The sequence below is a fragment of the Apis florea genome, unplaced genomic scaffold, assembly GCF_048593485.1.
Source record: "Apis florea isolate Af1SG1 unplaced genomic scaffold, ASM4859348v1 contig_2293_pilon, whole genome shotgun sequence".
NCBI classification, from domain to species: Eukaryota; Metazoa; Arthropoda; class Insecta; order Hymenoptera; family Apidae; genus Apis; species Apis florea.
The window spans coordinates 6,599,069-6,622,931 of NW_028256554.1; the positions used below are offsets into that span (position 1 = coordinate 6,599,069).

General features: G+C 34.9%; 1 protein-coding gene and 1 long non-coding RNA gene across 4 annotated transcripts in view; one reads left to right on the forward strand and one right to left on the reverse strand.

Moving 5' to 3' along the window:
• Positions 1-23,863, reverse strand: part of Task6 (TWIK-related acid-sensitive K[+] channel 6) — a 123,838-nt gene that overhangs the window by 8,472 nt on the left and 91,503 nt on the right. The window contains exons 1-7 of one of the 2 annotated variants that reach the window (XM_086904004.1): positions 12,654-13,014; positions 12,245-12,546; positions 3,467-3,597; positions 2,491-2,845; positions 1,396-1,551; positions 934-1,109; positions 110-439 (exon numbers count right to left, since the gene is read on the reverse strand). In XM_086904004.1, the coding sequence (XP_086760130.1) occupies positions 110-439; positions 934-1,109; positions 1,396-1,551; positions 2,491-2,617 (789 nt within the window). In that variant the 5' untranslated portion in view covers positions 2,618-2,845; positions 3,467-3,597; positions 12,245-12,546; positions 12,654-13,014. Of the gene's footprint in view, positions 1-109; positions 440-933; positions 1,110-1,395; positions 1,552-2,490; positions 2,846-3,466; positions 3,598-12,244; positions 12,547-12,653; positions 13,015-23,863 lie in introns of those variants that run through there. The other variant, XM_003694530.4, reaches the window with a different exon arrangement.
• LOC147658275 (uncharacterized) overlaps positions 6,326-23,863 on the forward strand; it is a 107,009-nt gene continuing 89,471 nt past the window's right edge. For both annotated transcript variants that reach the window (XR_015290892.1, XR_015290893.1), the window contains exon 1: positions 6,326-6,489. This is a non-coding gene — a long non-coding RNA (uncharacterized LOC147658275). The remainder of the gene's footprint in view (positions 6,490-23,863) is intronic.

The following is a 23,863-nucleotide window of genomic DNA, read 5'->3' on the forward strand; positions in this document are numbered from 1 at the left end:
AAAACGACGTACACGCGAGAAAGAAACGATATCCCCCGTCGATAAAATATTTTCTCAATGATCAATACTTTGATGGACGATGTAAAGGCCGATGCGATGTTTCCCTTACCTGTAGAGCCTCGGCCTCGTCTCGCCTTTCGTCCTCCGTATTCATTGTGACAAATCTCAGCACTAATAAATTGAGGGAGGCGGCGACTATGGCCAAGCCGAATAAAATGAATATCAGGGCGAACATCACGTATTCCGGCTTGTTGTTCAGCGCGTTGTCCTTTTGGAGCGCGACCATGTCGCCGAAACCAATGGTGGTCAGGGTGATGAAACAATAATAGATGGAGTCGAAATACGACCACCCTTCGTATCGAGAGAACGCAGCTGCACCTCCCGCAATCGTTAAGCAAGATAAGGTCGTCACCACGCAGATGAGATTTATTTCTGAGGCCTGAAAATCACAGGAGAAAATTTTCTCGATTTTAGATTCGTCCCATGACGGAGTTATTGTAACGAAATGTACGAAGCTAAATGCTTCTATGCTCTCTTTTTATATCTTTCGTTTGAAATAATGTCGAATTGTTTATTCGACAATGGATAAATGGAAATTTGTGTTAATTTCCTTTATGAATTTTAAATTTAGCAATTCTGCTATTGAAATCAGGCATAGGTGATATAATGCTTGGAAGAAGACATTGAATTAATGAATATGTTACTCTTTGATTTTCTAAAAATACCCGATATTGCGTATATTATGAATTAATAAACAAGTTTAGTTACGTCGATTGGAAAAATAAGAAAAATTTTTCTTCTGATACGACGATTCGATTAATTGATTTAAATATCTTCTTTTCTTTCAAGATTAAAAAAAACTTTAAATCTAATGAAATCGAACTATCGATGATTTGAATTATTTAAGAGGATAGATAGAATCTATAGTTTTACCTGGACATCCTTACAGTTAAGTAGCTTCTTTACGTTCCGTATAACGACGGACGAGAATTTATTCAAACGCTCTCCTATGCTCTGGAACATTACGAGCCCTAACGGGATACCAACGATCGCGTAGAACATCGTGAACAGCTTACCGCTTATGGTGTTCGGCGTCGAATGTCCGTAACCTAGAAATCAATCGATAAAAAGACAAGGTAAATCCATTCGATGAATTTAATAATCGAATCTCGAAAGGAATCTCGAACAGGAGTTCAAAGTGGGATCGATTTTTCGTGAAATAGAATGAAAATGAATCCGATATTGGAATCTTTAATGCGTTTACATCATAGTGGACACCAAGTGGAAAACATTATAGAAATATTTTTAAAATTTTTAAGGAAGATACTTGGTTAGAAGAGGGGATATATATTTATAAAATCATCATGTATGTGAGTATTTTCAATGAAAACGTACCAATAGTGGTGAGGACCGTGATCGCATAATAAAACGCTCCGGCAAATTTCCACTGTTGACCTGCTTTATGAGGTTCCGTCTTCAGCACCACTGTTTCCATGATCTTGAAGTCGTCCTCGCTTATATTGTACTTGCGTATAACCATTTTTTCAATGGCTGTTAACAAAAACATCGAAAAATATTATTTTTATACCGTGCAAATCTGTAAAATTACGTAAATTCCCTTTAATTCGAATATATCTTTTTCCCTTAATATTTTTTTTTCGACTTTATATTCACTTTATATCGATGCACTCTTAATGCAATCAATTTTAAACGAGACTTGTTTCTTTACTTAGTTTAGCAAAATTGCATGGAATAAATAGCAGAGGAACAATTGGGGAAATTCATTTCCTGTTTACAAAGTGACAGAAAATCAATTCTTTTAATAAAATTCTTTTAATAAAATTACACTTCGAAATCGCCGCGATCTATTCTTCCCTGCCTTAATTCAAATTTTATTCCTCGATACGAGAAATACCATTTTGAATCATGAATGGACTGTGGACCTTCATGCAAATATTTTTTATATATTTAGCATGTTTTGCATAAATGCATGACGCGACATTTAACCCAAAAAATTGTGTAACACGTGGAAGATCCACTTTACTTCAACCGAAGGACGTTTTAAATCGATGTTCAGAGTTATTAATTAAGATTGTTGTCAAAATAATATTCTTCCAGAAATAAACCGCGTAATTATTCGAAACAAAAAAAAAAAAAAAAAAAATTAAACGGCTACAAAGATGCTAACTTCAACAAGTGAATGAACCATCGTTAGAAGCGCAAAACTTTGCCCTTTCAATTTTAATTCTTAATCCTTCGTTATTCCCATTTTTTCCGTTCCTTATTCAAACGAAAATTGTTTTAGAAAATTCTCCCTTTCCATCGATCATTTTTTCAGCGAATCAATAGAATTACAACCTCGAGAATAGAAATCGATCGATATATTTCCTTTTCAATATTATTAAAAGATTCGATGATTGAATTTTTAAAGAGGGTGAATTAGCTCTAATATTCTCTTCTTAATTTAATTAAGAATCATAACGGATGTACCGTCCAATGCTTCCTTGCGTCGTTTCTCCGTCTCGGACTCGAGAACGTCGAAGATTGCAGCGCCGACGAGGAGGTAGGTGAACGTGAAGACGATCAACGATAGGGTCCGGACGTTTTGCTTCTTCATTCTCTAGTGAGCCACATGCTCACTAGCAGGGCCCCGGCCCTAACTACTTGCATCGCTCAGTGGGGTACGATTTGGTGTGCCGGGCCCATGACGACCCCTTCTCCTTTCTGATGATGCTCGGGGGGGCCCCTCCTCTGTTTACCGAGCGCTACAGACCCGGCACGCGACTCCTCTTCTTCAGGGTGTCTTCTTCCTTGCAGAGACTACCTTCCAGCCGCTTTCCTTCATCTGAAATATCCGCCCATTTTCAAAAAGAGATTGCTCGTTTTTACGCCTTATATCTTTTCTTTACCTCCTTCGATAGATATTTTATATTATATCACTTCACGATATATTATAAATAATTTCAACGATCGAACGAAAGATCGGTCTAACAAAATTATTCCTCCTAATCTTCATGATTTTTCGATCAACCTGCGAAATAGGAAATCGACGAGGAAAAAAACTAAATTTCCGACCAATTTTTGTCGAATAACGATAATTCTCGACGCTTGTAAGTAGAACAAAGCGATACAAGCGAGGCAAATGGTCAAGCTGGCAAAAAAAAAAAAAAAAAAAAAGAAGATGCGCAAAGGAGGCTTTTTCGAGGAGGAATATCCGGATATCCGGTATTAGTTGCAGAGAGGTTCGAGAGGTTCGAGCAAAGGATCTCTTTTCAAACGTTCCGTGAACATTAGTCGCGGTACGACGTTAGGGGTTTCGAAGATATAAAAAGGCATAATCGTCCTTGCCGCTAAAACGGGATTCTTTTGAGAATCGTCCTTTTCTCGTTCGAGTGAGCTGAACCGAGATATATCCGAGTGAGGAGGGGAGGTCGAGCAAAAAATCCGCTGATATAGAAGAACTCACCTGCAGCCTGTTCCGGGTTCTCCTTTACGTACGACAAAGGGTTGAGCAGAATGATATGGCAGTGCTTTCGCTGCTCCCACTGCCACGTTCCCTCCATTCCTCAGCTTAGCGCCCAACTCTTTCAGTGCCGACTGTAATGGAGCAACAGGATTTTGGTAAGTTTCTCTTCCTCGTTTCTTCGACGATAATTCTCCCTCAACGGAGTTTAAAATATGCAATATTATACATTTGTTCCTTGATATGATAATGAGTGATACGTTTGAATTTAATCTATGAATGCATTTATGTGTCTTGTAATGAAGAATTTAGAAAGAGATTATTAATATTAATCTAATGTAAATAAAAATATACAGTTTATTCATTATATAATTTTATCGTTTTAAAATATCATCGGTAATTATAAAGATCAATAGAAATAAAATCCACGAGAGAAGGAAGAATTAAATTTAACTTGTTTCGATACCGTTGGATATTCATCTTGGAGAATTATTTGAAAAAAATTAAAGAATCAAATATCTCCTGTTATTAAATTGAACGAGCGTTGAAAAGGGAGAGGGAGAGAGAGGAGAGAGAGCACGAAAAATATGTCGTCTTCCGTTCCTGTCGGACTTATCGCGATTATTTCTTTAAATGTCAAAGACCATGTCCCAGATAGGAAATCGAGCAAAAATTACAAGTCGGTGCACCTTTAATCCACGTCCTTTCCCGGATCGGATCGTTGCGTTTTCTGCCCACACTGGTTCCACGAACTCTCATCTTAATGGATATCGATTAACGCCGCGAGAACGATACATCAAAGAATCACAACGGCGCTCGTACAGGAAGTTGAGCATAGATTAAAAATAAATCTGTTTCACGCGAAGGATATTTTTCGTTCCAGGCAATTAAATGACGGTGCACGATCTCAACCAAACCTGTGTGATCTATCTTCCGTCAAACTTGCAGTATCGAAGTATCGAGAATTCTGTTTCAACAATGTTTCGTAGAACGTCAGAATGATCTATGTGTGTGTGTGTATGTATGCGTACCATGAATTTGCAACAGAATTAGTTTCCGACGTTTCTACGTCTATTTGGTTATGCGATTATAGCAGTGCTTCGTTAACTGGTCAGAATTCTGCTTCGCTAACTGACAAAATCCTGTCCTCCTGGATTAGCAGGCACACTTTGCGTTCCTGTCTTACTTTTGTCCCAATCGAGGATATATTTGAGATTTTCCACAGACGCGTGCACCTGTCTCTCCCTAATTTCCTAGAAATTGGAAATCGTCTACAAATCGGCAAAATATATATCATCACGTTTAGAAAAACTATGCTATGTTTCGAGATCGAGATCAATTCTACCGAATTGAGATTTAGCATTTCGCAGGGTCGACGTCAAATAGATTCTACGATGATTCGATTTATTTTTCAACCCATTTTCCAATCTATCGTCGTTCTTATCGAATTTGTCGGAGAAGGAATATAACGTGGTTGAAACCTGCCTTCAATCTCTTGCGCGAAAGGAAGAAATTTTTATTACGGTCACATCGTCGATTTGCCAATGGATTTTCTAACCTATTAGGAATTCTATGAATAATGCATATTCCTCCATATTGTGTTACGACAATCATGGCGTGTACTCATTATTGTTCCCTCCCTCGGCCTATTAAATCTGGATTTACGCTAATGATCCGCGCTTTGTCGTGACAAGGGCCGTGTCACGTTTGTCAGCCACGATGAGCCACGTTTTACTTTGTGTCGACGCGCGTTTATCGACAAAAGTCAACGCCGCCGGTTGTTCGCGATGCGAGCGTGGCCATCGTGTGCCGTTCTCACGTGTGCTTTAATTACACTGACGCTCTATGATCTATCTTTTATCGTTAGATCAACATTCCTCTCGAACGAAGAATAAAGAACGGATTGGATCCCAATCACACGCGATTTCTCTTTAAAATTTTATTATCATCCTCTTCTCGTTACATTCCAAGCGATGTTTCCACGCCGCATTAAATCTGGAAATATTTCTCTCAGATTTCCTATTGTTAATTAATTATATCCGAAAATGTAGATCCACAGATCCGTTGTACTCGCATAATATTATTCCTCTGTGTGGGGTGAAAATGAAAATTGTTACCCACGAAATTTCATCTATGCACTACTGCGGTTAAGCTTTTCAATCTTGGCTCACAGTGTCTCTTGAGTAGAGTGGTGCAAAAGTGCCCTCGAGATCTAGAACCACTTGATTATGCCATTTAGGATAGGATCGGGGCATTTTCGATAAATCCACTTGTTGTTGCGCACCCTTTGTGATTTTTATTCGAGTAAAAAAATAATAAGGTGATCGAAGAGTATCAAGATATAAAGAAATAACGGAGAATTTATTTATCTTTCGAAAGCAAATAAACCGATGTTTTTCGATCCTTTGTACCTGTGTTTAATGAGATCCAATTACAATCTTTAATTATCTGTATACGGCGAACTGTATCGACGGTCGAATCAAGGATTCAAGTTAATCGAGGTTTATCGGGGGTGAGCTTTTATCCGAAGCCACTTACAGAGAAAACTGCTAAACGAGAATTTCACGAACAACTGGATGGAACTGCCGCGAGATAACTCGAACTTAAAATAAATGAAACGCAAGATCCAATGACTATCTCGATTCCACTTACTTTTCGTAGCAGTAGTTAAGCGCGGACGTACAGCCTCGATCCAGACACTTCTACTTCTTCTTTTGTCTATTTCGTAATCTTGGGATTCGCTTTCGTTATTCTATTATCTTTATAATTTTTTTTTTTTTTGATTATTAAGAAATCTAAAAATTGTAATATACAACGTTGATGAATATTTAAATAAATCGTAATAATTTTAAACACCAATAGCCCAATATATACGAAAGCAATGTATGTTGGAGAATGGATCGCAGAATTTGAGAAGCAGAGGAATTGAACAATGGTATGGCTATTTCGAGAGGAAGGGAAGCAATCATCACCGTCAAATCCATTTCAACATCGTGTACCAACCGACCCACGTGTTTCCACGATAGGTGAGTCGCATGCTTTGGGTGCTTTGGGTGATGGGATAAATGTTTGAATATGATTAGTGGTGCTCGAATACCAGCATGATTGCCACGAGTTTTATCACACTCGTGTGAACGTGAAATGAATTTCCATAACTATTAAGATAATAATTACACTCTACATAAACGTGGTGGAATAATTTAATGCAAAAATCAAATGCAACGTATAATCGTTAAATTTTTTTTCCAATTTCACGTTCAATCGAATTTTAATATTTTTATTAAAACGATATCGTCCAATTCCTTTTTTTTTTTCTCCCTTCCCCCCTCTTTTACTTACCCCGATTTAATTTATTTATCCCGATAAAATATCATCGCCAATACCAAGTTCGAAATATTCGTTTTTATCCGTGTTATTCCTTTTATCCTTTCCCATTGAATAAACTTCGCGCATGAAGCTAACTTCCTTTCTCGTGGCTTCAATAGCGTCAATATTATCTGAAATATTGATCTATCAATAACTGACTCCGCGTCTTGAAATATCTGACGCCACGTCGTAAAACGTGGCGCGCTCGCTCGTTGTTCAAGTATTTATATATTCCTGGAAAGTGATTGGCGTCGACTCTAAATTTTGCAATCGAGAACAAGAGGAACACCTGGCCGGGTTAACCTTCTAAGCTTAATTTTGCAAAGACGATTCGCGATTACTCGTATAATCCCGGTTCCGGCTAATTCGTTCTCCTGACGGAATTTAGTCTGTTGAATTTCCGGTTGCCGCCACGAAATCTCGGCTGCTTCATAAAATTTGTAACGCGGGAAGGCAAGGGTACGCAGGAATCCTGCCGAATTTCTATCCCAAATTAATACTAATCCATCCTGGGTCCATCCCGTTTAAAACTTGGGCGTCAAACTTTCGATCCGGTTCCTCCCATTTCCATGAATAACATCATGGTATCAAAGAAAAGAAAAAGTACAAACAAATTATTTAATATATCCAGTGAGGCGAATTACAAGTTTGAAAATTTGGAATTACATAGAATTCGTGAATTAAATGAGAAAGAGTTACATCAGAATGCGAATAGATGTGAAACTCTGGAGAATTGTCTTCGTTCTCAATGTGAATACATTTGAAAGTAAATTTTTTTGAGAATATTTTGCACGAGTCGCTCTAGGAATCTAATAATTTCAAAATTATTGAAAAATAATTATCGAAGGTAACGCTGTCGAGAAATATTACAAATTCTTCTTATACAAATATAATTGAGATTAATTTCGAATTATTAACAAAATTAGAAATTTAGAAAAAACTAGAAATTTATTTTCATATTCTTTGTATACTTTCTTAGAAGAAATATTTCTATCTAATCTGGTTTATATTAGAAATTCAGATTGCTTGTGAATTAGAATTTCTGCAGTCTTCAGTTATTAAAGAAACCCCGAGGGGGGTTGGAATTGAAACCTCGTTAACACTAATGAGTTGAATAATCTCTCATGTCATATAACTACGAATCAGTGCATCGAGCAATGATTGCATTTGCGGTCATTGTTTACAATGCGACTACAATCACAATTACATAATCGAGTGTTAATAATAAAACGACTGGGTTAGCTTATAATTAGAGTTTTTAATGTTAAAGTATTGTATTATAATTGTAATAAGTTCAAAATAAAAAGCGAGATACAATCGAATCCACGTTGACGATACTTTCACTAGCAACTTCATTTCGAGTTGTTTTTAAAAAAGGTCAGACGAGCTTAATGCATCAAATATTTAAACACGAATTCTTGTATAGCTACAAATATTTATTCGAGTTTTGTATTTTATTTATAACAAGAGTTTTTATTTTAGCTATTAAAATATCGACACGGGTAATTAATTAAATTTTAAATAATTGTTTCGAAATGCGAAAATAAAATATTTATAAATAACTAAATTCAAATTTTATTATTTTCAATATTTTTTTCGAATTTTATATTTTGTCCATTTTTCTTTCTATTTATTTATTTATTTATTCTATTTTAGAGATTGAAATATTGACATGGATATTCGTTGATCAAATCTCAAATAATCCTTCTGAAAGTAAAAAGTGATGTTCAGTAGATTAACTTTTTACAAAATTTTTATTTCATATATTTATAATATTTATTTGAGTTTTCTATTTTATTTTATTTTTTTTTCTATTTTAGGTGGTAAAGTATTTTATTATATATTGCATATGTATATTATTTGATACGATACTTATATAATATTAATAAAATTTTAAATATAATTCTTTTGATTTTTCGTAAAAATTACATTTTTATAATGTAATCAAATTCAAATTGTAAAAATGTACATTTAGATAGAATTCCAAGCTTTAAAATTTTAAAATTAATGAAAATTAAATTACGAACTCGTTAAAACTCTTAATATTATATCATTTATCCAATGATGTAAAAGATAAACTTAATTTAAAGTATAGAGATAATTCAAATTATATTTTTCTTTTTATTTTTTCAAAACATGACGGGATGGAATATATTTTCACAAAGAAAAAAAAAAATTTTTTTTTGATCATTTAAATGTCTCCTTTTAATTGCACGATTTTATTACTTCCTTTTTTTTGAATGCTACAATTTTTTAATTCGAAATTATAAAAGCATTTATATATCCTTCAACGTTTGGTAACAATTATTAATAATAATTTTATACGATCTATTTCTATCATTTACATTAATTTTAATTAAAAACACATAATCATAACCGATATAACATACTGTTATAAATTATTTCAAGGAATTATTAAAATATATCTTATCTTTTTCATTCCTCGTTTAAAAAAGGAGAAAAAGTTGATAAAAAAAATATAATGAAATAAATCATAAATCATAGATATATTTGAACACTCTCGTAATTTCTTCTCGGCTTATCTATTATTCTCGATCACTTTCTCCTACAAATTGGATACCAACAACATGGCTTTTATCGTTCTTTCCTAAGCTTTTACGTAGCAGTTTCTCCCTATTACCAGTTTTTTAGATGATCAAAGGGATTGATCGAGTTCCCTATCGTATCTCTATATTCCCTTTTTCAATATTCCAAGCGTTTTCACTTCGCTCTTTTCTTTTTGTCGCGGAAGTTATATTATATTCAATTTTTTCCCCCTCTTATTCGCATATCACTTGCCCCTTCCTCGCAATAAAAATCACTGTATTACAACCATCCACACCTTTTTTTCCCTCCTCGTTTCACTGGATCGCGAGAAACGATTATTTTTCATTTCGTTCTATCTTCGACATCGTTTTGTGTCACTTCGCTCATTTCTCGTTTAATTTTCGTACTTCAGAACTTCGGTTTTTCGTTTCAACGAAGGTTGCCAACTTCTCCTTCCGTTGACTCGAACAACGGACGTCTCTGTGCCGCCATTGTTGTTTTCGCCCAATTTTTACTCCTTCGCTTCCGTTTAATTTTCTCGAACTCGGTCGGAAAGAATTTTTCCACACGAATCGCTTTATAACACGTTTCATAAAATTTTGATTATCGTTGTAACGTGGCCATTTCTTTTGTTAGAGGTATCTCTTTTTAAAATAGTCTAATAATCGGAATAGAATGTTGGAATATTCAATTCCTCTATTTTTTTTTTTTTTTTTTTTTTTTATAAATTATACACGTTAACACTCTGAAGACGTAAAAGAGAAAATATACAGCACTAACTGTCGTTGTGAAACGAGAGATATTTCAACATGTAGAAAGAAATAAGAGTGTCATAAAAAATTATTGAAACATTGAAACCATTTCTATTGTGAAATATTCAAAATACTAGAAAATGTGTATTTAGATACTTTAAATCATACACGAAATATAAACTCTGTCATAAATAATACTTAATTACCGATATCACGTTTTCATTTTTCATTTCTTGAATTTGAATTCTCATTTCTAAATTACAAAATATGCTTTTCAAAAAAATCATAACATTGACTTTTACTAATTGTAAAATAAAAATAAAATTATACATACTTATTACGTATTTATTTTCGTATTATCTTGTAATTATTTTAAGTAATTAGAACGGTTATTGTATCTCGAAAATCTCTACAAACATTTCCCCATCGCTCGACCATTTTCTTTATTTCATTTTCATACGTTCTCCACATAAAATACTCGAACTCGTCTCATCCCAATCATCGGATCAATCGTTCGCCCCTTGTTTTCAATAAGAATCCCATAATCCTTATACTTTCGTTCTTTTATTCCTCCATTTTTTCAACGTTCACTCGTTATTTCATTTAGCCACGGGTAGATAAACCCGTCTTTTCCTCAACAAACTCCCTTTTTCCCTCCCTTTTGTCGAACATATTTTTGTTGCCTTCTAATTTTTTCTCTTCCCTTCTCTACAACGCCTCTTATTTCTTTGTTGTTTCGCTTATCCTGCTTACTCCTCTCCTCCCTTGTCCAGAAATTATCTTGGTCTCTGGAATAAATGGAAGAGAGAGCTTCGAAAATCCGTTGCCAAGAGAATTTGCAATGGTAAGCAATCGCTTGGAGGACTTAAGATTAAGATCTTTCGTCTTACCGTCTGCATTTCTTTCGTGTTTCATTCACTCTTATTCTCGCGCTTCCTTCTTTTATTCTCTTTCTACATTTCCTTCGATTTTTCGAGGGAAAATCGGCCACTTTCTATTTTTCTTTTAATAAATTTTTGAACGCGGTTAAAAAAATAATGCGATTTGAAGAAAAATTTGAAGAATACTTGATTTTTACTCGTTCGACGTGGCTAACGTTGATTCGTTGATCGAATTGTTAATCAATAACGAAATTTTTTATTCGACAAGTGTGAGAATAAAAATAATTAAAATTGTTTCCAAAAAAAAAAAAAAAAAATGCTTAGAAAATCTTTTAATTTACCCATCTCCTTATCTATATATCATCCAGTTTTTGTAAGAAAAAGTAATCCAAAGTAAGGATAATATCTACAAATCAAAATCGATTATTAACATTTTTTCCATATAATAAATTAATATGACGATAAGTAGTAAAGTAGAATTTTAATCAGCCTATAAATTCTCGAATAAAGCCTCAAATAAATTCTCGAAAATTAAGGAAACTCGACGAAGGGAAACGAGGAAATTTTATCTTCCATTTTCGAGTAATTTCTTTCCATCGAGAATCTCGTTTTGATAATACGTTTCAGCAACAATTACACACACAATTATACTGCACAACCATTGGTTATCACTAATAGACATACATCGGCTCGAAATTGAGCGTCGCTCACAGTCGCATTCAGCTGAAACACTTATTACTGGCCGTGTAATGTTCATTCATACCGAATATATATTCATGCCCGTTCATTCATACCGTATGCCACTCGCACTTCTCCATGCTGCGTTATATTTACATGTAACAGTTACATGGTTACGTTGCGTTCCCCTCAAATCTATTACTCCCATTACCTCGTTTTGCAATGCTTGCCTTGCAAGAAGAAGAAATGACACGTGCAATCGCTGTAAAAGATATTATAAACAAATATTTATCTCGAAATAAGATAAGATAATTCTTAATCTCGAATATAGGATATTATAAAACATCAAATAGATGACGAAATATAAATGTTATTAAAATAAAAATTCGATATTTCGACATTTTTAAAGAACCATCGTAAACTTTGAAGCTTTGGAGGAAGGAAAAAAAAAATTTTTGCTTTTCGAAAAAAGAACATATCTTTATATATATATATATCTCGATTAAACGGAGTGAAATATGGGTTGAAAAAGAAAAAGAAACACGATATATATATACTTATGCATCATCCTCGACAGTTGGCGAGATGAGTTGAGGCGATATAACGAGCGGGCTGGAAATCAAATCCGTCTCTCCTTCGCGATTTAAATTAACGCTCGAGCCCTAGATTGGCTCCACTTCGTGTCTTATTGAATTTACTTTAATAAATTGCTTTTTATAGCTCTCATCCGAAACACGATCTTCCCTATTCTTTCTCTCTCTTCTTCCATCCCTTCACGTGCGCGCTAATCGGTCTCTGTTTATAGTCCCTTTTTCCAACATACGCGTCGGCCACTTATTTCCTCTCTTTCGAATCTTTCCTGGAAATTCTCGCGGTCGCATAAATCAATCGAGAGCGATCGCTATCGTTGGAACGATTTTTCACAAATGGACAAAGGAGGGGACGTTAATACGTCAGGATGTGTACCGTAAATAATGAAGACAGAAGAATTGATGAATACAGCTCTCGAGAGATCGAGATAACTGGAAGATATATATATATATATATAGTGGAAGAATTTTCTTATAAATCAGGGAAATTCTTTGTCGTTATTCGGTTCGATGGTGACCTAGAATATTTACAATTAGTAATCATCCCTTTTTTTTTTTTTTTTATTTTTATTTAATCGATAAAAGGATCGAGGGTTCTCAATCTGTATCGAATGATTAGCAGTAGTTGATAATTCATCGAAAGGAATTGGTTCAAATATTCCAACGATTTAGAAGAAATGGATTTTTATTTGTAAGAATTGTTCCAAAAGTTTTTCCAACAATGATAAAAATTTCATTTAAACTTTATCAGGAAATGAAAGTTAAAATTATATATCTCGTTTAATGGATTTTACCGATGATCAGCGATACGCGTGCCAATTTCGAGGAAACATCATTTGCATACTTTTCGCTTTCGTTTCACACGATTTAATCCAATTTTGAGTATCACAATTAATCGGTAATCCCACTTGGTGCTATTATTTTCAAGAATGAAAACAAGCGATATGCCCGAAAATCGAGTGCATTATTTCATTTGCAAAAGTTCCGTTTGATCGTCAACATCGTTGAAAATCCGCGTTTCTTTTTCGAAATTTCGTTATCTATCTGTTATACGACGGATATCACGTACATTTGTTTGCGTGAAATTACTACTACCACTCGTTTCCTTTGAGACGAATACCGTAAAATTGATTGCGTGGCTTCATTCGAGAGAAGGGAATCTTTGACGAAATCGATTCTCTATTAACTAATTCAATTATAGGAGAATCATTTTATACGAGTGAATGCTTTACGATTTATGAAACGGATTACGCGCAATTCGTCTCGTGGACCATTTACAAATGAACGTAATGTAATAAATTATTATTATTTTTTTTTTTTAAAGTTGCCAATCGTTTAAAAGTACACAAACAAAAAGTGATAATTTTTCAATTTAACTCGCGATGATCACGAAAAAGAGAGTAGAAATTTATCGAATACGTAAACACACACGTACGAATCCATTTTAAATTATAAATTGTACGAAACAACAAATAGTTTCCTCTCCTATTGGTTCTCCTAGTGTCACAACCTTAGTTGGACAACCAGTTTAATGAAGCCAATTATTATGTGGCCGCATCGTTCAATAATATCGATTATTATTTCTTTGATTGCACCCTCTGGGAACTTGTTTGTCCCCAATGGGGACTTATTAGTTCCACTGAATTACCACGAACAATGAACCGCAACGCCAATTGAAAGATAAACTGGACTTTTAATTTCTTCCATCGTTTCCTTATTTTTCAATTCTTCCTCTCTACTCATCAGGATAAATTTCATTCCTTGTAAAATAATAAATTAATTAACGATCGGAGTGAGAATAGTATAATAATTACACCTCGTCGAGATAAAAATCACATTGATTTTTAAAAGAATTAAAATGTCAAATTAAATTATCTCCCGTTAAACGAACAATTTATCTACCAATTTATACAGTGCCACGATTTATTAATAATATTGTTTATTCTTTCGAAATAACAGAGTTACTCGAATTTTCTTCGATACCATCTACTACTGTCTGCGCATAATCGGCTTATACTACTTGTTCAACAGACACGCACGCACACGCACACGCACACACAGGCAAAGGGGGGGAATAGGGGATCGCGTTCGCATTAATACCGTTGCTCGTATACATACAGTGACTGCATTATCTGACGACAACAGATTGCAACATGAGTTTAAATTATCGTCTTCCGTGAATTCTTGTTAATCTGCCAAACAATTCGAATAAATAACAGTTGTATTTTTAGAAAATCAACATCGTGCATCATAATTTTATTGCCCACGGTTAAATAATTTATCCAACGCGATGAAACTAAAAATCATGCCATTTTGAACTTGAAAAAGAGAGACTCGAAAAAAGAAATCGAGCTAACGAAACAGGGGATAATATGTTTGGTGGAAATCAATTTTCAACTGCTCGAACGTGCACGTCGTTGTGGATACGGTTTGACGAACAAGCAAGGTATTATACGAACGTAGCCGCGTCAACTGATACAACCGAGACGATCGAGATGGATGGTGGATTACCGAGGGTCGACCGTATTTTACGCGCACCGCAGAACTGCAACGCGAACCGTTCTTACCGGCACAACTGTCGCGCGAATCCGACGACTGTGGAACGCTTCTCTAACCATCTAATTGCCAATTGTCTGCTTTCGAAATGAATAATCTCGCCAATGGTACGTTGAAGCTTATCCAAAAACAATTGCGGATGGATCGTTGCTTCGTCAGATACGTATTTCTTAGAATTTGAAGACGGGGAAGAATTATTATATTTCACTAAAAAATATTTCATTTCTCTTTATATTATAAACAAGATGAAAAAGCAAGAAATTATCTTGTTCATTAAGATCTCGTGGAGACTTTTTTTCAATCAAAATGAGAACGTGTCTTTGTTATAGTTGCTCGTTCTCCTTGAATTAAAGAAGAATTTAATTAGCCATCGCCATAGTTTGTTCTATTTAATCGAATGTAAATGAGAGTTTATTAAGACTGTTACTCTTCTTCCTTTTCCTCATTCATCGGTTTGTGGAACGTGACTAATGGAACGAGGCGAAATGAGATGAAATTCGCGTTCCACCATGGATTTCCCCTTTATGGCCTTTTTCTAGATACACGTTGACACATCTCTAGGCGTGAGAATAGAGAAAAGTCACTACGTTCCTCTCTTCCTTTCTCGATTCAATTACATTAAGGGATCTTTTTACTAGTGGAATCCTAGAACACTGCCTTTTCCTTCGCACCGAATAATACCAACGACACTTGTTCTTCCGTTTCTTTTTTCTTTTTTTTATTTTCTATTTCGAAATGCAAAAAACATTGTAGACAAATCTCTTATAATTTAGCTTAACACGTTCGTTATCGTTCGTATTCAAGAGAAACAGAAAAAAAAAAAAATAGAAATGTCATTTTTGTTGAATGTAAAACAATTCGAAATTGATGAACGGTGACTGTTATGAAAAATACAGTGTGTAACTTGATGAATAAGCCGCGAGCAAAGTTGGTGATTCTCGCAAATATTTTTAGCTTCTCATAAATTTTGAATTAAGATAAGTTGTTGGTTAGATCTGGAAAAAAATAAAATACAAAAGTGTCATCGACACATGGATAACGAGTACAAAATTTAAAGCGATCGATAATTACGATCCTTTAATTACAAAAAAGTATTATAATAGGGGACGATAAATCGATCCGAATTAAAAAGCATTTTATTTACCAAATAGCAAAGAAATTTTAGCAGAAACGCGATATCAATTAAACAATAAATATAATCATTATGTATCGAACGAATAAATATCAAATACAATTAAAAGGCATCAACGTTTAATGCATATCCTTCGTCGATCTCCAAAATTATATTCCACGCATCAAACACGAAGCGATATTTTTCTTTTTTTTTTTTTTTAATTGATACGACTAAAAATAAAATCTGAAAGCGTGAAAGCAGTTCGAATATAAATACAATCCGTTAATAAAGATACCGTACAAATAAATAAAAAAAAGATCCAAGAGAAACCATAAATTCTCGATCAAATCCTTTCTTTTTCTTCTTCTTAATTGCCGAAAAAAAGAAAAAAAAAAAAAGGATTCGTATCAAGGGCACTCGATGACAGACAACGTTAATGACTCGAGCAGCCTGTCCGAAATTGCTCTCTCGAGCTAAGGCTCGTTATAAAAACACGGTAGAGTGGTGTCTAAACCTTTGGAAATTATATATATATATATCACACATCGTGGTGCTTTTTTTGTAACGAGGACAAAGCTTAAAAGAGATGGATAACCAAGAGAAAAGAAGAGAGAAAGAGAGAGGGGATAAGTAACTTTCATCCACCCTAAATCAAAGGCGCTTCGACCGATTCTAACGATCGGTGGCGAAGAGAAAAAGAGAGAGAAGAAAGAGCTTTTGAAGTTTTCAACTTCCATTCCTTTCCGCTCTCCTTCGTTTTTTTTTTTTTTTTCGAAGATCGAATTACGAGCGCGATGGTGAAAACAAAAAGGTGAAAGTTTGATAGGAGATTTAGCCGGATGAGACGGGATTAGACTTCGTTATCTGCTGACGGCTGGAAATGGTTGATGCTGTTTGAGCCTGTTTAACTCATCTGTTTCCTACTTGCACTCGGCTAGTCGAAAATTAAATGTAATACGTTGCGTGTGTTGGGTGAGAAATATATTATTGGAAGAATCGTGGAATTTTACGATAACGTTGCATCGATCGCGTTTTTCTTTTTTTTTTTTCTGTTCATTCGCAGGATTATTCGAATAGGGTCATTAAAAATTGATATTATTATCGGTTTAATTAAAATTTAATTATAAGCTTTCTAGAATTATTGGAGAATTCTTTTTTTTTTTTTTTCTTCTTCTTCTTCTCCCGATTGGATGCATAATTCTGTTCCTCGTATTGATTTTCTATGAGATTAAATTTCGCAAAGTAATAAAATTTATCGCGCGTTAATATTCTGTTTTATCGTTCGAATATAAATAAAAACTATTAATCTACAATTTGAAATCTATTAAGATCTCTTCTCGTAAATAGAGCCTCGTACGAGGTTCACTTTAGTGATTTAATCTTTCGTGTGAAATCATCCATTCTCTTGATGATCCCACCAAGTTCAAGATAACTTGTTCAATATAATGGAAAATGGGATTTCGAATTCGAAATGACAGGTTATCGAGAAGAGAGTCGAGGCGCATATGTCCAAGTATTTGTCGTTTTGGGGAATATCGAAATCCGAGAGAGAAATCAGGCCAAAGATAAGGAAGGATATACCGTTTGGATCTTTGGAACGATTCCAAGTATTACTCGTCGCAAAGAGGGTAACAGAGGAATCATCAGCAGCCACTTGTTAATTACTTCGCTTGCATTTGAAAACACCGACTTAATCTCCAAAGAATATAATCGGTGCCAAGGTCCATCTCTCTCTCTCCCTCTCTCTCTCTTTCTCTCTGTGTGCAACCACTACGAGACGAGCAATTAATTAATGTAAAAGAGAGTGGCTTAATAGACGCAGTAACTGACACGTTTTAAGTGCAATTGCCTCGCAATTTCTTCGAAATTTCTCAAATTTTCCATTTTGCGCGTTCACAAGTTCTAAGAATAATCTGAAATTAAGCGTTGAAACGTTTGATTTTCAAATATATCATCCACGTGTTCAATATAAATAGCAAACGTATAAAATTACAAAGATCGAGATAAATTTCTTCCTGTAATAATGTTTTATCGTCGAAACGAGAAGATGGAAGTTTGATCATTGGAGCAATCACGATCTTATTATCTTTCCAGTATTCTCTGTTTTTAAAAATTTCAGTATCCGGAATTGCATTGGCCAGATGCAACCAGTTTCGAACAATAACAGTAATGCACCGAACCTACAACACATGCATTCTCACCCAGGAGCGTATTTTTGCTCGAAGCAGGATGCACGCGTTTCTAATAAAAAAAACAACTATATTACATAAATCTTTTAGGGTGTAACAGTGCCGCATTGCAGCACGGTATCGATATCACGAACGAATTTTTATTAAATGGCGCCTACGTTCCCCTATAACCCTTTCTAGTTTATAAATATCAGGATTTCGAGATATTAAATTTCCTTTCGAAGGGGGAACACACGCGAAATCGACCGAAATCGCATCGAATGATATATATAATGATTTCCAAGTTTAAAACCGAGCATTGATATCGAATCAAAATATCGAAACCACGATTCGACAATATGTTCGAACACCTAGAAGCTCAAAATCTAACAAATTGTCAACAATTCTGAAACCACATTGTAATTTACATACATTTGCCTTCCTGCTATTCGAATTTCCAAATAATTTCTACACTCCCTTAAAAAAAAAAAAAATCCCACATTAAGACTATAAAATTCTCTACTTATTACCTTCTTTCCAATCTACTCTAAACGAGACGCTCGTGCTTACGTCTTTAACCTTCGAAACAGGAACCAGGAAAAAAATTTCTACTCGCGTCTTAAGCAAAAAATCAACCCCCTCCCTCTGACCTACAATCTTACACCTTATCCTGCAGCACCCTCGTTTTTGCCGCTAATTTCAATCCTGCCCCGGCTAATCCCTGAGCGACGGAATATCACGATACTGCAACACCGCGATACGCGAAGTGCAACAAGTCTTCCCATTAATAAGCAGCCACCCCGCGCCGACAATGTGCGAAGTTGGTCACGCCACCAGGCTTGAGTGAACGGGGAGGGAGGGGTGGAATGGAAGAGGGGGAGAGAATGCATGGGGGAGGAGGAGGGCAGAGGGCGAAAGACCGCGGTTGTGTGACTGGACGAGGGAGTGGGGGAGGCAGGAATTACGACGAGTCGTTGTTGGCGAGTGAGAGAGAGGATGGAGAGCGTTGTGTCTTCCGTACGGATGCACCCAATCACGAGAAAATCACGAAGCCTTGGTTCTTATTATTCTTCTGGAAAAATTTTTCTTTTATTATTTTGGATCGTGGTGTGGTTTCTCGTGTTTTTTTTTCATCGCGCTCTCGTTTTTTTGAGTTTGGATGATGAATGATATTCGCGGTTGAAAATGTGTGTGGTATTTGGCGTTGCTTTTTTTTATATATAAATTTTAGGGAAAGATAAATTATAGGGAGTGACTTGCTTTTTAACGTATTGTTCGTGAATGGTGGATATTTCCTTTGTTTTTCTCTTTTTTTTAATCCCTTTTTTCGACGTCCAAAAATTGCGTAATGTAGAGGATAATTCCTTCTCTCTGCTTTGATCTTTGATCTTTGAAATCAATTATTTCAAAAGTCTAGAAGAAACTTGTTGTGTATGGAATAAATTTTTATCCCGTTCTCAGAGCAATCATTCGGAGAGAATTGCTCGGATTATCGATAAAAAATTCGGTCGGATATTGAACATTCGTTGAAAATGTTTTTTAAATGTTCAGTTGAAAATGGAGAAGCGTTTGTATCACGTTTCGCGGTGAAAAAAATCGTTGCGGTATCCAAGTTGTTAAAAATGAATGGAGATGCTGGGGGATTAGGAAAGTTCCAAGTCGGTTGGCTGGTGAGAGATAAACGCAGTGCAGAAAATGTGTTTCGTCTTAATAACACACAACACCGAGTATACCGGTGGAGAAGGGAAGAGAGTGATTTCGTGTTGCAAGTAACTTTGAAACAAAGGCAATTCTCTGTTATCTCCTTTTTTCCGCGTGTAATTTCGTTTCGGGAGTGGAGTTAAACTATTTCGAGTTAAATTCGAGATTTTAAGATTGGGATAGATTTAACAAGAGAATGTAGCGCAAAAGTGTGCCTCTTGTTTTAATCACCTCGTCCGAATCTTCTTCTTTCGACACGAGATCGAAGGAATAAATATTTATGAGTTTACCTCATTTCAAAATTTTCTTTTCCTCTTTGATGTAAATTTGTTTTGAGGGAAAAAAATAGTGGAAGAATATCGAAGAACGATAATCATAGAATTGTTGAAGAATTGTCGAGAAATATTGAAAACTTAAGAAGGAGAGATAAGAAAAAAAGAATAATTGAATAATAATTGAAGAATATTTAACAGAATACGATCAAAGAATAAAATGATCGAAAAATGGTTAAATAATTGAGAAATAGTGAAAGAAGAGTCGAGAAATGGTAATCAAAAGACAATCGATGAATCGAAAGATAGCCAAAAAAAGTTTTCTATCGATAATTGTTAATCATGATCGCACAAAATGTCGATAAACTTCGAAAAATCGAAACTTGAATCGAAAAATTTGTGGTAAACTTAATTTTTCTCTCGATTTTTACGAACAATAACGAATTCTGTATCGAGTATTTTATTCGATTTTCACAGAGATTTCTTTCTGGCTTGAAACATTTGTCTACACACGCTTACTCTTTCCATGTTTTAACAGCAATCGCATGGAATGTATTTTTTTATGGAGCCGCAGCTGTGGTAAAAAACAAATAAAAGCTAAATATGTATTATATTTTTCTACAAGGAAATAAATTTTTATTTCACGTTTAACTAACGAATATTTTATCAATTTTATAATTTTAACAATCATTCAGAGTAAGGAAAAATGACTTGGTTTAAAATCTGTTTAATTCTGTTAGTTAAAAAATTGAGTAAAAAAAAAAAAAAAAAGAAAAGACATAATAAAAATGATCATAAAGAATGGTTCTACGAATAATTGTGTCTATCGTCAATCTTTCTCTCTAACGTAGATATAGAAAAATTTCAATAAAAATTGTATAATATTCATCAATTAATTTATCGGGTACGTGAAAAGTACACGAGAACTTGAAATATGTAGAGTAAAATTCAATTATTTTATATTGTTTAAATCGATGGATGAATGATTAATTTTCTATCAAACAATTTTTTTTTATAAAACGCAGCTACATGTTAAAATATAATTAACTTTTAATTTATCAAAATGTTTCGTTTCTACGAATCATTTTAATCAAATGAAACGAACGATTCTTGATTATACGAATATTCATCAATGCAGTTTTGTTTTTTTTTTTTGTAAAAGAATGCACGATATTTGCGAATCAATTTCAAAAGAAAATTAGGGAAATTTTTACCGTGAAATTTATATTTGTATTCACGAATAGCCTAAAGAAGCACATCCCCTCGGCTAATGCGTATCATTAATTAAAAAGCTTTTCTCTTATGAATGATTAATCAAGATGCATATAATAATAATAAACATTTTGCAAGCATGGTAATAAATTTCTATAACATAACTAATATAGCTGAAATATTATCTTTATTACGGAATCAGGTGTTGGATTTAATTCTGGAATTTAGAAGCAGTTACATCTAAACATCTTCCATATTTCTATGTTTCAGAAATTTTATTAGATATCCACATATGTACATATGCTTGATGATAATTTATTATTTTTCAAATTAAAAAAACGATTAAAATCTTTGTAACAATGATGTTTAATTTATACACGTATATTTTAAAAGATAATATTTTAATATTTTTGCTATATTTTTGAATATTTTTTTTTTGAGATATTTGATTTCATTCCACGTAAAAATTATCCGTAACTGCTTAAAGAAATATTTTTCGAAACGATGTCCATTGTTTCTCTGCATTTTTATTATACCGCCCCGATAAGAGAGTTGTCTCAACGTTCAAAATATCCAGTCGCCCGAGTAAAACGCTTGAGAAATGTGTAACACTGGGGCGCATATGTCGCTGTTTATTGTCGTAATATTGATGTTGAATAGTTGCCAAGAAACAATCCCGGTATCCACAATCGATTCGCGTTTCCTTTTGTTGAAGAACACCAACGTGGAAGTTTGTCCCAACTATTTTTGGAAACTTTTATACAAACTCGCAAGAGAGAGAGAGAGAGACATCGTTACTCGTTACACACATCATTTTATATTTCTTGAAACAAATGTTACTTCTCGATGACTCGAGAAACGACTAGTCGTTTTTTTTAAAAAAACAATCTTCGTCAAATCGATCAAAACTTCAAATTTGTTAACATCTTGTTAAATCACACGCCCCCCTGTTAATCTGTATGCAAATTTATTTTCTCCCACACGGTTTGTAATCTTGTACAACAACACCACGAGGAGGAAAATGCAAAATCTTTAATCGCGAATCTTGGAACAACGAAGGCTCGCTGGTACGCGCATCCGCCGATATCCTGTGGACGCGTCCTTGATGTTCTTTCACACGTTCATCCCCTCGTCGTGAATGTACTCGGCGGCTACGCAATTACAAGACTTACCGGTGTTGAGTCTGCGCTCCATAAAATGGTCCTTGGCTTGGTGTGGACGTCACTAACGTTTATAGAGAATGATCCATGGAGCAATATGTACACAGCTTTACGCGCACCTTGGCGTTATTAAAAAAAAAACCTCTCGACTTGGCGAAGCATAAATTTTACCTAATACACTTTCTCTCTTTAATCTCTTATCTCGCTATTTTTTTCTTTTCTTTTTTTTTTTCACAAACGGTATTTCAATTTTCTTTTCTTTTCTTAGTCACAATATTAATTATTCCTTAGTCAGTTTCTTCGACAAATCCTACGTTGTTGCATGATATTTGAAACGAGCAACATTTTAATATAATTTCGTTGTGTTCGTATTTAGAACGCGTATAACAAAGTGGCGCAAGAAAACAACCTTCGAAGATGGGGTAGGATTTATGCGTCACGCGGGCCACCCTATATACCACGTGTATATCGATTGGACCATAGGGTGAAGAGACGCCGGGCGCCACGGCGCTCTCCTTCTAACCCTCCCTCCCTCCCAGACAACAACGACCGAATATAGCTCGGCCGATATGGGAGCTAATGAACCAATTACGCGTAATAGGGCCGCCGCCTTCGACGAACGACGCTGTCTCGGTTTTCCTCCTTCCTTCGAGAACCTTCCTTCGCCGTCATTCAAATAACGCCCTCAATTACGGCCACTGTTCCTGCCGCTTAATCGGTGCATCCGAATCCGACTTCCCTTTTTATTTATATCCTCCCGATACCGTTCGCTGTTCGAATTCGCGGGGGGGATTCGAGGCACGAAATTTCTTCAACTTTCTTCGACCGACCTCGTCCTATATTTCACGCTGATTTTTCCTTCGAATCGTTTTGAAAAAAAAAAAAAAAAACGATCGTATGGATCGTACTTTGTTCCATCCATTTAAATGCATATTTAAAATAATTTTCTTTTTAAAGACTCACATTATGTAAGTATCTAATTATTAATAATTAATAATCGTCGCTTTATCGACCGATAACTCGATCGTTCCACCGATTTTTAAAATATATTAAATTTCGAAACATCGAACAATTTTAACAGCATCCCCCCTCGAACGAATACTAATATCGCGTTCGTAGCAACAAATGGACCGGAAATGACCGGAAGTGACGAATTGACTCTTCTCTTCGTGTAATGGAGATAAAAAGAATCGAGCATCAAGCTTGAATTATCGATTCATAGGGGTGCGAAACGCCACTCGAAATTGAGTCGTTGAGTCGGGGCCCTTTAAAGGCGTATATGGTAATCGACTGGCTTGAGTCGAAGGGAAAATCGCTCATTTTCGCGGACAAGAGAGTTTCTCTCTCTCGTTGGCTCGGTTGCGTCGCAGTTTTAATTAATACGCTCGCGAGGGATGAAATGC